This window comes from Halichoeres trimaculatus, unplaced genomic scaffold (assembly GCF_033239565.1).
Source record: "Halichoeres trimaculatus isolate MK-OKI-2021-1 unplaced genomic scaffold, fHalTri1.1 fHalTri1_scaffold_23, whole genome shotgun sequence".
Taxonomy (NCBI): Eukaryota; Metazoa; Chordata; class Actinopteri; order Labriformes; family Labridae; genus Halichoeres; species Halichoeres trimaculatus.
Window position 1 is genome coordinate 604,161 of NW_027437201.1, and position 16,713 is coordinate 620,873.

General features: G+C 44.8%; 1 protein-coding gene across 2 annotated transcripts; it reads right to left on the reverse strand.

Annotated features, from left to right (window-relative positions):
• Window positions 1-838: 838 nt before the first annotated feature.
• On the reverse strand, window positions 839-16,438 carry bms1 (BMS1 ribosome biogenesis factor). 2 transcript variants are annotated; one of them, XM_074663868.1, is made up of 23 exons: window positions 16,209-16,438; window positions 15,715-15,895; window positions 15,257-15,447; window positions 14,989-15,068; window positions 14,605-14,793; window positions 14,368-14,510; window positions 12,021-12,142; window positions 11,757-11,950; window positions 11,445-11,587; window positions 10,920-11,332; window positions 10,510-10,611; window positions 10,170-10,321; window positions 9,935-10,016; window positions 9,144-9,205; window positions 8,435-8,632; window positions 5,507-5,695; window positions 5,200-5,380; window positions 4,061-4,119; window positions 3,013-3,138; window positions 2,464-2,611; window positions 2,109-2,284; window positions 1,872-2,033; window positions 839-1,343 (listed from the first exon to the last, which is right to left on the reverse strand). In XM_074663868.1, exons 2-23 carry the CDS (start codon window positions 15,885-15,887, stop codon window positions 1,116-1,118), a joined length of 3,513 nt encoding a protein of 1,170 aa, XP_074519969.1. In that variant the 5' UTR covers window positions 15,888-15,895; window positions 16,209-16,438; the 3' UTR covers window positions 839-1,115. The 2 variants fall into 2 exon arrangements, with proteins under 2 accessions (XP_074519969.1, XP_074519968.1); XM_074663867.1 differs by having other exon boundaries at window positions 8,435-8,635.
• Between the last annotated feature and the right edge of the window lie 275 nt (window positions 16,439-16,713).

Sequence of the window (16,713 nt, forward strand, 5' to 3'; positions counted from 1 at the left end):
TCACAATAAAAGCACGCATTATAAAGATAAACGCTCACATCAAAATTCATATTCACCAAATGTTACTGCGCGAATTTATCCCACGAATAACGAAAAATTTACACGCAGTGTCGTTTTGTTCGATAGCGATTGTTATGTCAGTAGGAATGGTCGCACCTACTTTTCAGTGTGTTATCCAGGCCCGGTAAACATGTATCACAGTGACATGAGTTTTAGCCTTTAGCCCCTGTTTTGGTCTTAAACCCGTACATGGTTTCACACTTATAGAATTTTGAGTTATTAAAAAATGTCTGCAAGCTAATAATGAATAAAAATAAATGATAAATTATCAAATGTATTATTATTTTTCATACAGTGATCATTTTGTACTATAAAAAACCCAGTAAATGATTTTAAAAAAATCAATACCTAGTAAAAGTGTTTTGATTGTTTCAACACTAGGTAAAATTTAAACATTCAAGGGAAATGTTCAGCTCAAACTAGTAAATGTTGTCTAACAAATCAATGTTTTGGCTTTCCTGATCACAATCAGAACTTATCTTACCTCCTTAAACTCTCATCCTTTCTTCCACTAGGTCATGGTTTACAATAACTGACATGTCTCAGTTCAAAAGCCTCCAATACAGAGATTTCTGAGTGTCATGTCATGATGATTGTCATCATTTAGTCCTGAGCCATCTTTAAACCATCTGTGGGCTCTGTCGATGTTTGTGGGATGAGACAGAAACATGCAGAGTAAAAAAGGAACAACTGGCTCAGTTTAACACCTGAACACCCTTCAGCTGTGAACAGTCTGATGATGGTGGTTTAACAAAGTCTCCAGAGCAGATTTTATTTCTTTTAAGTTTTAAAAAAGAGAGCAACAAACAGTTCATTCATTTTGAAGACAAGCTCTATATAAACACGTTTTATGCTGTTTTTGTGTTTAATCAGTAAACAGTTAGCGGACTTCTCATTCACAGCTCATTTTCTATATGTTCAAAAAACGCAGACCACTCCTTTGATCAAATCAGTGAAACACACATTCTGCCCAAAGATCCTACCAGCATCAGTCTGCAAAGTCATGAGTCCTCATCTCTAACACTTTCCATCTGTCAACAGTCTAAGAACAGAACTCAGTCCTCCTGCGGCGCCCCCTTCAGGCTAGATTTCTGCTTCTTCTTGTCCGCCTGGCCCATGACCCGGTACAGTTTTTTACGTGCTTCTTTCTGCCTCTGTAGCTTGGCCTCCTCCTCTTTCTCCTTCAGCTGCAGGAACTCCTTGTGTTTGGCATGCTGCAGCATTTGTGCTTTCTTCCTCTTGTGGCTGTGGACCGTGCTCAGAGCATGGAGCAGCGCTGCCACCTGCAGGACAGGGTGAGAAAGACAGCCTTGAGATATGATAAATCTGTTTCCTGGAGTGTGTTTAAAAACTGTCATTAAATTTAGTTATTTATAAGACCTGACAACAAACAGAGATCATGCAAACAGAGCAGTGCAGACAGTGTCTCTGCATCAGATTTTTTGGGATTTATCTATGTCAGGTTGGAGCCCATCTGATTAGTTGTGCACAGTGAACTCTGACTCCATTAATGAGAGAGAAAGCACGTTAAGATCCTCAGCAGGGAGACAGCTGGTTCTGGTTCTGGTTAAGGTTCTTCAACTCAGAGGCGCTCATTAGTGCCCTCCAGTTCAGAGCATTTTCACATCTGTTCTGATGTGTATGTTTTTATGTTAGTTTGTCAGGACAGAGCTACCTCTGTGGGGTCTGTAAGTGTCTGCAAGTGAGTCCTTTCATACCAGATGCAGCAAACGGGAGAAGAACTTCTGCTTCATCTTATCGCACAATGGTAAGAAAGACTTTGAGCTCAGTTTGCTTTATCCAGGACTCACCTTCCTCTCATGGGGTTCTCGGATCACACTGGGTCTCTGCAGGTCTTGGGGGAGCTTTCCTTTAGCTGCTTGCTGTTTGGGTTTGCTCTTGAAGGGAAGGGCCTTCTGCAGCTCTTTAGGGATGTGGAGGCGGTTAAAACGCCTCGGAGCTCGAACCACCGGCTGGAAGAGAGAGAAACAGAGTCAGAACAAGTTTCAGAGCAGCTATCAGAGCTCAGGGGTCAGAGGTCAATCCACCTTGTAGAGAGAGTCCATATTGGGTGTCTTTCTGATGCCAAGGTCATGTTTGAGCTGTCCAAGCGTCCTCATGCCCGCCCAGCTGTCCTTCATCCCCACAGGTAGCAGCAGAGAGGTGACCGGGTTATAGAGCTGAGGGACTGAGACCGGGAACCAGGAGCGCAGGAACACGATGTCTGCAAAACAACCACAAAGACATATGATGTTACAGAGTGATGACAGAATGAGGGCCAGAGGAGGATTACAGGATAACAGGATGAGGACGAAAGAATGACAGTATCAGGATGAAAGGATGATGATGAAAGGATGAGGACAACAGGAGGCCTGATGTCCATACAGTAAAGTGATCACACACCGCTCATGAGCAGACGGTCCTCAAACGTGGCTCTGTAACATCCTGCAGGTGAGGACAGAGCCTTCTTTATCTGACCTCTGACCCCTGACACTGTCCGTACAGACGCTCCCTCAAACTTAGCCACCTCCAGCACTGAGTTAAACATGCCCTGTGGAGAGAAACAGACCGAGAGACGAGAGACAGGGAGAGAGAAAGACAGACAGACAGACAGGAAGAGAGACAGGGAGAGAGAAAGACAGACAGACAGACAGACAGACAGACAGGAAGAGAGACAGGGAGAGAGAAAGACAGACAGACAGACAGGAAGAGACACAGGGAGAGAGACAGGCAGGCAGACAGACAGGAAGACAGACGGACAGACAGGCAGGCAGACAGACAGACAGACAGACAGACAGACAGACAGACAGGCAGACAGGCAGAGAGGGGGGGGTCAGTGCAAACAGTCTGAGGAGTTGATTCTTTAGGGTCTGATCTGGTCTGGTTTATCCTTCCTGTGTCAGAGATAGAAGCAGCTAGAGATGAATCAGAGTCTGGTAAAACTCCGTGTACCTTGATGAAGCAGGTGTTCTTAAAGATCTTGTAGGGGTAACCGATGAGTTTGAGCTTCTTCACCACGGTGACAGATTTATCTAAATCAAGAACCACTCCTGTTGCTGCAATACGGAAATTATTATTCTGAAAGGACAAACAGGAAAAGGAAAGGCTTTCAAATTAAAGCTCTACAGTACCCACATCAGCTATGTGATCATCACGTACTGCACACACTCAACTATCCCCCTACACACTTGAGACAGAGTGTTTCTAGCTCTGCATCAGGGGGATCTGCTTACCTCAGCTCTAACTAACCAGGGCCCATATGCATGGCCAGCCATTAGCAAGGAAAATGGACTGTTTGTTCCACTGGCGAAAAAAAAACGATTAGTGGTATGCATGAGCCAGGTAAACGTCCCAAAAGAGCGTTAGATAAAATGAAGGTAGACCTCACCATTACAGGCACTTGCGGCAGGATTACAGTGCCTGTCCAGCTATTTAAAGGAAGACATCATGCATTGTATGACTGTTTGAGACGAAATATGTAAAGACAGTGAGCAATCCTTTGAAAACATGGCAATTTGTAGCCATACAGCCAATTTAGATTGGGGAGACACAACATTTTTCAGTGAACAGATGAGATAAGGGAAACCGGCAAAACCGGCATGGCTCACCGTCGTCAGTTTTATAAGTTTGACTCACCCTATGCTTTTATACAGCTGGGTCCTTCCAAGATGTGTGTGGTGAAATGTTGGAGTTCAGTTTGAGTTTGTTTGATGGGGTTTTCGAGGAGGTTCCCCTTAAATATGACATAACCTGAACCTGCGTTACTTTCATGCTGTAATAAGTTAACTGGCCGATTATTTGCAGTCGTGCATGCAGTTAATGCCGCAGCCAGACGGGTCGTTCTGTAACAGGACGTAAGGACTAATGGTCCCGTTTGTTAAATGACTGAACGTGCATACAGGCCCTGAGGTCTAACTTCAGCGCACAACCACCTCAGCATTCACTAAACTCAGCTCACACTCACTTCCCTGAGCTCTCACTCACCTGAGCTCACACTCACCTTGGTGTCAGAGACGGACTGAACAGCCAGGAAGCCTGTACCCTGAGGAGTGACGGGACCTGCAGACATATGATGATGATGATGATGATGATGATCTTGTAGACCTGATCCTTACGGACATCAACTCAAATGAAAGAGGAGACTCTCCCCTATCTGGTCCCTCCAGGAAGTTGCAACGTTGTGATTGCAACAATTAACACAAACTGCCATGTGAATTTAGGGTAACCCTCTGATTTTGTCCAATCACTGCAATCTTTTGCAAATTTGATCAATAATAATAGTTTCACATGCCCCCTTGAGTTTCACCAATAGCAGCAGTCAGTCCCCCATGAAACTTGCTTCCTTATTTATGAAGTTGCAGACACATTTACAAACAAATATTGCAGCTAAGGAATGTGCAAGGTAATTTCCCAATGTTCTGCATTAAACGGTTTAGCACCCTGTACAACATGGTGGTGGAAAACAAACCAAAATCATCTACTGACACACACTTTTCTGCATGGGCAATAACACAAGAGAAGAATAACAGAAGGACAACTATTGACACAGATCAAAGGGACAGAGGCTCCATGAGGTATGCCTGAAACAAGTGTGTGTGTGTGTGTGTGTGTGTGTGTGTGTGTGTGTGTGTGTGTGTGTGTGTGTGTGTGTGTGTGTGTGTGTGTGTGTGTGTGTGTGTGTGTGTGTGTGTGTGTGTGTGTGTGTGTGCAAGAGAACAAGGGAGAGTGAGGGACATCACTGAGTGACAATTAACCTAAAACATTCGATGCTGTTTTATTCTCACTGAATCATGTTGTTTTTTAAATGAAATGTATATTTGTAAAAAAAAATCCCCAACTATTATAACTCGTTGATCACTGCCCCAAAAAAACATCTAAAAGCATCGCAACATGCATCACAATTTTTCCAAGAAACTGACGCAAAATTAGCCATTTTAGCCACAGCAATCCCCAAAAGTGCCTGCTACATCCTGGAGGGACTGACTAATGAGCTCAGATTACAGATTAGGTTCAGGATTATTGATAACAGGATTATTAATCAAAGACAGAACATTCCTCAGATTGTAATCTATCCCTAGCATTTATTATCATCGTATTAGTGTGTGTGTGTGTGTGTGAGGGTGTGTGTGTGCATCTAACCCCAGATGGATGCTCCACAGTGCATGTGCTGTGGCGTGTACTTGAGCAGGCGGTGGCGTCCATTGTGGTCTTCAATGTGATAAAGGGGGAGGGTCTGAAACCGTCTCCAGCCCAGAGACAAGATGAGGGGGTCTCTGGTCTTCAGGATGCGACTGTACCAGCGGTGTTTCTTCACACGCATCTGAAACACAAACACCACCACAACCATGAGGTCTGAAAGTCTGAGTGCTGATTTCTGCGCCAAACACCAACAGACAGCTGGAGGGACCAGTGAACATCAGATCAGTAGACCCACAGAGTCCCATACCTGCAGGTATCCCACGTTGCCCTCTCTGGAGCTCAGCCCCCCAAGGATGATGGGATACTGGGGGTCAAAGTTCATGACAAACTCACTGGGCAGAGAGGAGATCTCCAGCCTGACGTACATCCCCGGTCTGAAACCTTCATACTGAACCCTGGTCTCATCGTCAACATCCTCAAACTCTGCCCGGTTCAGCTGGTGTTGGAGAGAAGGGTTATAAACAGCTGTTAGAAACAAACTAATTAGCTGTTAGAAACATAAACAAACAAATCAGCTGTTCAAAACATAAACAAATCAGCTGTCTGAAACAAAAACAAATCGGCTGATCTGTGCAGCCAATCAAACTGGGAAACCCTGAAAGAATTTAAATGACTAATCCCAGTCTGAGGTCGCAGCACAATGTCATTAACAGAACATAATCTAAAATGAACTGAACAGAGTTCCTGCGATCCAGTGGAACTCCTCCCTGATGGCTCTGACAGGTTCATGTCCAGTAAAATTGACAAAGATGGGTGAAAGCCATTTCAGGTTAAGGAGCACTTTTCTGACCGCCCTGCATACAGTTGCCTTCCTCAAGTGCTCGACATTTCAGATATCATTCAAATAACTTCAATTTCGAAAGAAAAACACACCGTTTCTGCTGGGATGTGAGCACATGACTACCATCAGTAATGTTGCAATGCTACAGTACTGCTCTAAAAGAGAACAGTCCCATCTAAATTCAACTTTAAATGGGACTGTGATCACCTAAAGTAGCTGGGGGTATATATACCAAAACATATGCAAAAATTATTTAAAATCAATGATTTCAGATTAATCAATCAGGTTAAAACTGACTTTAAAAGGTGAAAGATTTTGAATATATCAATATATGAGAAAGCCCAAACTCTAAAAATAATGGTCTTGCCTAAATTTTTGAATTTGTTTCAAAATTTGCCAAGTAATATACCACCCAGATATTTTAGGGAATGTGATGATTTGATTAGAAAATTTATTTGGGATGCCAAAAAAAACACGTGTTAAACTTAAAAATGAAACTGCCAAAATCAGCGGGCGGGCTAGCACTGCCAGATTTAGAGACATATCTTAAAGTGTAAAATCAAAAATGGTCTGGATAAGCAACATTAGTACCCCCAGATGGAAAGTAATAGTCTCAGATGCTTTTAATAAAATCAGCAATATCTTAAGTTCCTAACAGGGAAGAAATCAAAAATAATTACTGTATTGAAAATACTCTCAAGGTATGGCGAAAGAACTGCGAAAGATACGAAGATTGTCAACAATGATATGGTGAATTTTAGGGAAATACATAGAGATCCAGAATTTAGTGCAAATACAACAGACAAATTATTTAACAAGTGGGCAGAAAAGGGACTTAAAATTTTACCAAATATATAAAAATAATGAATTGCAATCTTTTGAAAATCTGTCTAAACAATACAATATATCGAGAAATCATTTCTACAAGGGCACTGGTGTCCTGTTGTATGCGCTTGCGCAAGGTGGAGTGTGACGTTATCGTTTCCACTAAAAACACCGGCTTACTGTTTACACGGCAACGGTGTCAGCAGCGTTTCAGAAAAATCCCACTCTGGAGGCTGTTTTCAGAAGTTTGTGTTTTTGGTCAGCAGAAACACTGTTTCCACGTAAACGCAAGGCTGAAACGCAACAAAACTTTTGAGTTTCACCCTTAAACCATTGTTGTGTAAACGGCCCCAAAGTGACGTCTCTTTGTGCAACAGGTTTGAGTTATCCCTCTTTCTCTGGTTTGATTAACCCCCATTTCTAAATCAGAAAACCCAGGGTTTCACCTAGCTCAGTGTTTCACTAAACCTGCTTTAAGAAACAGACCACATCCATTAGAAAGGTAAACAGGTACAATCAGCTCTTAATAATGTAAACAGTTAGAATCAGCTGTTGAAAAAGTGAACAGTTAGGATCAGCTGTTAGAAATGTAAAAAGTTATAATCAGCTGTTAGAAATGTAAACAGTAAAAATCAGAGGTTGGAGAGGACAACAGTAGGGCTGTCACTTTAACGCGTTGATTAGATGAATTAATAACACCGCAAATTAATGCGTTATAAAAATGAATGCAATCAACCCATCCTTTCATGTCTCTCTGTTTTTGATCAAAAAAACAGACAAATTGTACATTTTTTCCATCGCATTCATCTCTGGCGCTCCAGCCTTTGATCCGCTCCATGATCCTCATTTTCTTTTCTCACGATCGTGCCGCTCCTTGTCTCTGAACTACTGCGGCATATCCTCAGTTGGAGCTGCCTGTACTTTTCTGACTTGCAGCGTCTCTCTATGCCTCTGTCATCCTGGCTGAACTGGAGAATGATGGACAAGCTGTCATCATCTATTTTCTTAAAGAGCTTTTTACACTTTCTCTACACTTTCTTACTTTTGTTTTTGTTTCTGTCTTGATTGCTGCTGTGACTTCGGTTTTGTTGTACTTGTTACAATGACAATAAAGTTCTATTCTATTCTATAATATCTCACATCTTCTTCTGAAATCAATGCTGATCTCTAATCCAAAGAGTGCACCGCTCTCACCCGCAGTAGTTTATGAGCATGATTTTGAATGACAAGCCCAACCAGACCCCGCCTCCCCCCTGCTGAAAAACACAATGTACTTCTCTAGACACAGTGAACAGTTGCAATCAAATTGAAAAAAATGTGGACTTACAAATCTTCTCCTCTTCGTATATTCATTTGATAAGTCATGAACTACAATTTTGTAATGTACTAGAATTCAAATTCCTTTTTTGGGGGCCTCAAGCAGATATGTGATTAAAATGTGATTAATTAGGTTAATGAATTACAAATCATTTAATTAATAAAATTAATTTTTTAATCATCTGACAGCACTAGTAAACAGTTCAAACCAGCTGTTTGAAAGGTAAACAGCTGTTGGAGGTGTTTCCTCACCTCAGCCTGTTTCTGTAGCTCCTCCTTCAGGTCATCAAAGTATGTGGCCTCTCCATCGTCATACTCGGAATCAAAGCGCTCCTTAAGGCGACGCTTCTTATCCAGACGCTTCTTTTTCTGAGTCTCCTCCTCATCCATCTTCATTTCACCTCCAGCAGCTTCCTCTTCCTCCTCCTCATCTTCACCATCCTCACTCTTCTGCTGCATGAACAACACAAACATGATGAGGGCGACACTCAGCGGCGACACTGGCCCTCATTTATCAATCTTGCGTGGGAATTGGCACAGATCTGGGTGTAGAAATCAGTTTACGGCAACGTTCACGCATGATTTATGAAACATGCATATCAGGACCAATCGCGGAGTACCCCTGATCAGTTGTTGAAAAATGTGGCGGCTGAAAACAATCATAATTCACATAGCACGCCCCTAATATAATATGGATTTCCTTCACTGCACCGCGCTCCCCACTGACATGAAAATTGCGTACAGGAACTCAGACCTGGCGTGGGATTTGAGTGTACCCAACGTCCACGTTCAGATTTATAAATGCTGATCTGTGCATTGAAAAGAGCATACACCCATTTTTCAGGCATACGCACGTTTGACAAATGAAGGCCACTTTGCCTGGACCTGAACTTTGACATTTGATGATTAAGAGTGATTTAAATAATCCCACACATTTGGATTGATACCATTGAAGACTCACCTGATCCTGTCCTTTGTGGACTGCCCCTGTCTCCAGATCTTCAAAGTCCCCGTACAGCTCCTCTGATCACACACACACACACACGACATTCATGTCTCTAAGGCTTCAGGATGACTGCAGCCACTGACAGTCAGAGAAAACAAAAAAAAAAAAACCGTCTCCTTTGTGTGTGTGTGTGTGTGTGTGTGTGTGTGTGTGTGTGTGTGTGTGTAAGGGCGAGGTCACACTGGCCATCCAAACCGTGCCATGCTTAAGCACGATTGCCCCCCCGCAGCCCTGTTCCCCAGCTGTAGAGTACGGCCAGCGGTCACACTACCTCAATATGAACCAGAGTTTAGTGGGTATCACACGTGCACAGCCCGCCTACCTCATCATGAAGCATCTGTTTACATGAAGCATGATCTCATCAGAGTCAGCACAATGAGACACAGAGAGCACTGCTACGACTATAGAGACTTTTGGACTTATTTGGACACAGCCCTCTAACACCCCCACTTTGTTTAAAATGATTGTCGAGAGATGGGCTCGCAGGAATCATACGTCAAGGATCACACGCACTTGCTTGTGCTCGTGCATGAAGTAAACCGTGCAGAAGCCCACCTCCCTGAAGCGTGCCAAAGCACGGAAGCGAATGGTGCTTGAGCAAGGCAGGGTTGTGGTCACACTGGCCATTCCAAATGTTCTTGAGGGCTGAAGCGTGCTTAGGCACGGCACGGTTGGCCAGTGTGACCGCGTCCTGAGAGAGACACTGTGCACATCAACCATGTGTGTTTTTGAGCCTCATCACTCACCGTCCTCCTTCAGCAGTGTGGCGGCATCCTGACTTTTTTCCCACTCCCCCGTCACAAAACAGTCTTTGATGGAGTTCAGCATCTGCAGAGAGAAACACACACACACACACTTGAACTTCATCTACACACACACATGACAGTGGCTGTGTGTGTGTGTGTGTGTGTGTGTGTGTGTGTGTGTGTGTGTGTGTGTGTGTGTGTGTGTGTGTGTGTGTGTGTGTGTGTGTGTGTGTACCTCCTTCAGGTCCCAGTCATGTGTTGTATCAGGGTTGAAGCGTGAACAGTCCAGGGCGTTGGCGCTGAACTTTACACTGCTCTGAGGTCGAATGACTGTGAACAGACCTCCCAGCTCCTCCTCCTCCTCCTCTTCATCACCTCTGTCTGCCTCTACCATTGAGCGTGCACATGTGCGCGCACACACACACACACACACACACACACACACACACACACACACACACACACACACACACACACACACACACACACACAGACAGAGCTAGGACAGTCAGAGATCTGTTCCCCTTGAAGCCTCAGGTAGACCCAGATGGACTCAGACTCGGGTAGACTCTCACCTGACCCGTACACCTGTTTCCTCAGGTTGGGGGCAGCTTCTTGTTGCCGTAGAAACACTTGTGCAGCTTTCTGTTGCAGGCAGACCTTCCACCTGAGAGCACCTGAGAACCAATCAAAGGACACACACACAACATGAAGTTCCTAGTGACATCTGAGCTCACCTGAGGAGTCCTCACAGGGCCTGACTCTTTGGACTCATCTGATGGGATTAAGACTAAAGGATTAGAGATTAGATCATCTGATCTGCTCTTTGTTTTAATCCTGACCCTAAAGTGGATCTGGCTTTAAATAAATTTGATTAAAGACTCTGGGCGGTACTGATCCTGGACTCAGGCTGTGAGGAAGCTTCAGGTGAACTGGCCTCAGGTCCTAATCAATTATCAGAAGATTTAAGATCACAGATGTTTACCCTGCTCCTCTTCTTCATCACTCTGCTCCTCCTCCTCCTCCTCCTCCTCCTCCTCAGAGCAGTGTCCAGAGTCACCTGCTCTCACAGTTTCTTCGTCTTCAGCACTCTCTTCTTCCTCACTCTCTTCCAGGTCATCTTCACTGTCAGCAAACGCCAGCACCTCCTCTTCCTCCTCCTTTACCTTCTGTTTCTTCAGAGGAGGTGCAGAATCAGCCCGTGCCTTTTTCAGGAACATGGACACGTTATCTTCATCGCCCTCTTCCTCCTCAACACTGCCCTCACTGTCACCCTCTTCCTCCTCCTCCTCCTCCTCCTCCTCCTCATCATCGTCATCCTCTGTAAAGACCACCTTCCTCCTCTCTCTCTGGGTGTTCGGGTTGAGGACAGGGGTCTCCTGAAGGTGTGTCCCTTCTCTGATACATGCACACACACACACGCACACCCATACATACATACACACACGCACACACAGGATGAGCTGCTGAGGAACATGGGTCATAAAATGTGTCTGTGTCGTTGTCTTACCCGCTCTGATCGTCCACATCCTCTGAGCTCAGTGTGGCCGAGCCGCTGAACAGAGACACTTTACTGGCGACCATTTTTGCATCCAGAGTGGTGCGAGTGTCGATGAGCGACTGAACCAGCTCAGTGGTGGGACGCCCCTCCTCCTGCAACCACAACAACACAGGAACACACCTGAGACAGGTACAGGTACATGTGCATGACTATAACATGCACAGAGGAAAGAGATGACATCACTTCCTGCTCACTGCACAAACAGCCTCTCCTTCTCTCTGATCACCCGGCCTGTAGATGAGTCAGGTTTAGAGAACACACCTGCTGCTGGTTGACGTGGTTTGCAGGAAGGTCAATATAAACGGCATCTTTGTCGTACACAACCCCTCCCACACCCGCCATGGGGGCGTAAAGCAGGCGCTCCTTCTCGTTCAGTGCCCTCTTCTTCTGTGCGTCAGGGAGCGGACATGGGTCAGGCAGGAAAGTCACATCTGACACCTGGAAGTCTCCCACACCTGCAGACACATACCTGTCAGAGTTCAGATGAGACCAGCAGAGTTCATACAGAGGGGACGGGTTCCTCACCTGGGATGTGGACCTGGCCTTTGTTCTTCAGGTATGTCCCCCTCAGGTAACCATAAAGAGAAACTGTCCGGTCACACTTTGGGTTAGTCCTCAGAGTCTCAGGGTTTGTCAGGTCCTCCATCCTGACAGAGAGTAAAGAACAACAGGTGAGACAGCACCACTGTCAGGAACCTGGGAGTTCTTTTTGATCAGGACCTGTCCTTTAACTCTAACACTCAACAGGTCTCAAGGATGGCATTTTTTCATCTTTGTAATATCAGGAAACTCAAACACATCCTGTCTCAGAGCGATGCCGAGAAACTAGTCCATGCTTTGGTTCCTTCCAGGCTAGACTATTGCAACTCTCTTTTATCCTAATAAGTCTATTAGGACTCTTCAGCTGGTTCAGAACGCTGCAGCTCGAGTACCGACCAGGACGAGAGAGCACATCTCTCCAGTGTTAGCGTCTCTACACTGGTTACCTGTAAAATCTAGGATAGAGTTTAAAATTCTTCTTCTGACTTACAAAGCTCTTAATGGCATCAGGCCATCCTATCTTAAAAAGCTCATTGTTCTGTATTATCTGTCTAGGTCACTGTGTTCTCAGCATGCAGGTCTGCTCGCTGTTCCTAAAAGTAGTATGGGAAGTGAAGCCTCTAGTTATCAGGCTCCTCTTTTTGGAATCTTTACCAAGATCTTGAATTGATGATAGTAGAGTCTGACCGTTGAAGGATGTGCCTTCTCCAGCACATCCAAAAGATTCTTAATGGGGTGAAAGTCTGGACTCTGTGGGGGCCAGTCCATATGTGAAAATGATGTCTCATGTTTCCTGAACCACTCTTTAACAATCTGAGCCTGATGAACCCTGGCTTTGTCATCTTGGAATATGGTCGTGCCATCAGGGAAGAAAAATTCATTGATGGAATAACCTGGTCATTCAGTATATTCAGGTGGTCAGCTGACCTCATTCTTTGAGCACAGACTGTTGCTGAACCTGGACCTGACCAACTGCAGCAACCCCAGATCAGAGCACTGCCCCCACAGGCTTATACAGTAGGCACTAGGCATGATGGGAGATCACTTCATCTGCCTCCCTTTTGACCCTGATAGGCCCATCACTCTGGAACAGGGTCAGTCTGGACTCATCAGACCACATGACCTTCTTCCATTGCTCCAGAGCCCAATCTATCTGCTCCCTAGCAAATTGAAGCCTTTTTTCTTCAGGTCAGTCTCACTGATTAGTGGTTTTTCTTGAGCTACACAGCTGTTCAGTCCCAATCCTTTGAGTTCCCTTCCCATTGTGTGTGTGGAAATGCTCTTACTTTCACTATTAAAAATAGCTCTGAGCTCTACTCGTTTTTCTTCCATTTGATTTCACCAAATGTTTGAGTGATGGCCGATCACCACCATTCAGGATATCTTTCCAGCCACATTTCTTCCTGCAGAACGACGGGTCCCCACTTCCCTTCCAGTTTTTAATAACACGTTGGACAGTTCTTAACCCCATCTTAGTAGTCTCTGCAACCTCCTTAGATGTTTTCTCTGCTTGATGCATGCCAAAGCTTGACTCTTCTCAAACAGAAGAATCTTTTCCATGACCACAGGATGTGTCTTTCCACATGGTTGGTTAAGAAATGAGAAGCATCTCATTGTACCACTTAGTGTAAGATAACTTGTTGCCAGCTGAAAGATAATCACCCACGCAGTAATTATCCAATAGAAGGTTTGTACCTATTTGCTTTGTTAAATCCAGGTGGCAACTTTTCTTTGGCCAAGCAGTGTATAATGACAAAGATATATTTACATAAAGTTAATCTGAAATTGCTTCACAGTATCATCAGACAGTGATAATGGTCATGCATGTATATTTCCCTCATGTCATGGCAGAGTGTTACATGCTGTGAAAGCTAAAAGTGTAAAGTGTGGATCTTCTCCTGAACAGTTTTATAAGATCAGCTCTTGTTTTTCTCGGGCAGGTTTAGTCTGCTGCTGTAGAAAAGCCTCTGTCATAAGTTTGGTACAGGGGACAGAGCTTTTCTCTCTCTCTAACTCCCTTACAGTCTCCTCAGATGTCTGTCTAACATCAGTCTGGTTCTGCCTGTTAAAGGGAAGTTGTTCCTCTCCATTGTAACTTTTTAAATGCTACAAAGCTCTGCACTCATTATGTTTTAAGATGAGATCAGACTCCTTAGCTCGTCTTGGTGTTGGTTTTTGATAATAACATTTATTAACAGATCTGTTCATGTTTTTGGAAAGTGTCCTGAGATAACATTTGTTATAACTTGACGCTGTATAAATGAAGATTGATTGATTGACAGGTGAATTGAGGTGAGGTCAGGTGAGACAGGTGGGTCATGTGTTCTCTCACCTATCTGTGAGCACGTAGGGATGGGACGTCTGCCAAACCAGAGGACGAAACTTCATCACAGAGATGAAGCGACCCAGATTCTTCACCTCCTGAGTCTGATACTCTCCGTACACCATACCTGATAGGTAGAACAGCTTCGCCCCCTACAGGTGGACACAGGCAAACACACACGAGTGATTATGGGTTGTACAGGAGCAGTTCTTTCAGGGACTCAGCACATGGTCTGGGCAGGTATACCTGGTAGACCTCAGTCCAGAAGCGATGTTTCAGGTTCTTCTTAGTCTTTCTCAGAGCCTTGTTGTTCTTGAACAAGTCCAGGTGAGTCAGCACGCCCATGATCCGAGGGAAGCCGTGCACCTGGCATATGTTCAGGAACTCAAACGTCTCCATCTCGAAGCCAAAACTGGCATCAATGAGCATCAGGACCTGGGGACAGGAGAGCAAAGCCCTGAAGTGATGTTTGTTTCTAAAAGTTTAAAAAGTAAAAAATAAGATCAGACCTGAGAAACTTTAAAACATGACAACTAAAAACTTCATCACGCTATTTCCCTGTGATTCACAGAGATCTCAGACAGGTTCTCTTAAAGACAGGAAACTCAGCCTGAAGAGACGTGTCCTCACCAGGTCTGCCACCTTGGCGAGGTCAATCATGGTGTTGATGTCGTTGTTACACTCCATGAAGGTCAGACGGCGTTTCTTCCCTGGATAGACAAAAATCAGGTCACATATCAGAGATTAAAGGTCAGAGAGGATGACATGAGGGGGTAAAACACAGAGACAAACAGGCCACAGGAGGAGACCAGATCCAAACAGACAGACAGACAGACAGACAGAAGAAATAAACCACACCTTAAAGAATCTGTGGATTAACTCTGCATAACAGCCTCACCTGCCACGATGGTCACAGGTCCCTGGATCTCGCCCAGCTTCTGACGGGTGAAGTTTTTTATCAGGCAGCGGATGAGTGTGCTCTTCCCCACCTTTGGGGGTCCGACCACGACGATGACAATGGGAGGAGGTTCAAGAGGAGTCCGGTCCACCAGAGGGATATGATGCTTCTTTGTCTTTATGTCCTGAGACCTGAAGAGAAAAAAAAAACACAGCGTGTGAGAGCTCCATCCAGTCAGTGTGCTGAAGTTTACCCCATCATCTGCTTCAGAGTCACAGGCTGATGGAGGTTAAACAGAGTCACAGACTGTTGGAGGTTAATCAGGTTAGATTCGACAGTGTGTGTGTGTGTGTGTGTGTGTGTGTGTGTGTGTGTGTGTGTGTGTGTGTGTGCACGCATGTGTGTGTGGTTGAGTTAATCAGATCAGGAAAGACAAAGCATCATCCTGTGGACCTGACCTGTGGAAGGTCCTGGCCATCCGAACAGCTGACTGGACGGCGAATGCTTTGGGGTTTCGTGTGCGCTCATCTTCTTGGGTGGTGCCTCCTTGCTTCCTGAGCTGCTTCTTGGCTGCTTTGGGCCCACTGTGCTTCTTCTGGTGTTTTCTCTGCTCCCTCACCTTCCCATCCATCCTGGAGACTGATACACAAGCAGGTTTCTAGAGAGGTTTGTCGTCCACAGATCAGAGCTCAGATTAAACGGATGGAAGGGTGAAAAGCTGGATGGTTCATGTAAAAACGAGACGAATAGTTTTCCTCCAGGAGAAAACAGAGACAGGTAGGATATGAGGTCTGAGAGATATCACTTAATCTTTAGACACAGCTCCATTCCAACAAGTTCAATCGTGTTTCATTTCAGTTTAGCCCCTCTGCTGTCTGACTGACACAGGCTTAAGTAAGCATAGCCCCAGTTTGTGGTTTAAACCTTTAAATCATCAAAATCTGGGTCCCACCTCTGCGTGTTCCCCCTCACAGTTTATCCTCCTCTGTGTGCTCCTCCTCACGGTTTCTCCTTCTTGGTTTTTTCCTCCCCTGTAAGCGCCTCCTGCGTTTCTTATTTTTGAGTTTCCTCCTCTGCGTGCACCTCTTCACAAAAACTCCTCTTTGGTTTCTCCTCTCGGCTCACATGTGTTTTCGAAATACGACCCGGAAGTTTATGAAGCGTCCTTCTCTGAAGACCGCCGGGTAGGAACAAAAGAGTAATCGAAAGGTTCCGCAGAGGGATGCGTTAGAACTGGTGCCCCCTACAGGCCTGGAAGAGATAATGTTGTTTACATCAAAGCACATAAACGTTTCAAACAGCTGTCTGTACTCGAACTGTTTATTATTAAGAGGATAAACAGACCCATTAAGATCATAGTGCTGTCTAATGGTGACTGGTTTACTGTAGTTGATAAATCTACGTCTTTAATATCCAGGAGTTAGGAACCTCTGTTGTTGGGTGAGTCTCGACAGGTT

What these genes read in the sequence shown, in the direction of transcription:
- bms1 (XM_074663867.1), bottom strand. Translation starts at nt 15,887, where the DNA reads ATGGATGGGAAGGTGAGGGAGCAGAGAAAACACCAGAAGAAGCACAGT. An exon ending in ATGACTGGGACCTGAAGGAG is followed by an intron (nt 10,017 to 10,169) that starts GTACACACACAC and finishes TTCTCTCTGCAG; the next exon opens with ATGCTGAACTCCATCAAAGA. An exon ending in ATATGGACTCTCTCTACAAG is followed by an intron (nt 2,034 to 2,108) that starts GTGGATTGACCT and finishes TCTCTCTTCCAG; the next exon opens with CCGGTGGTTCGAGCTCCGAG.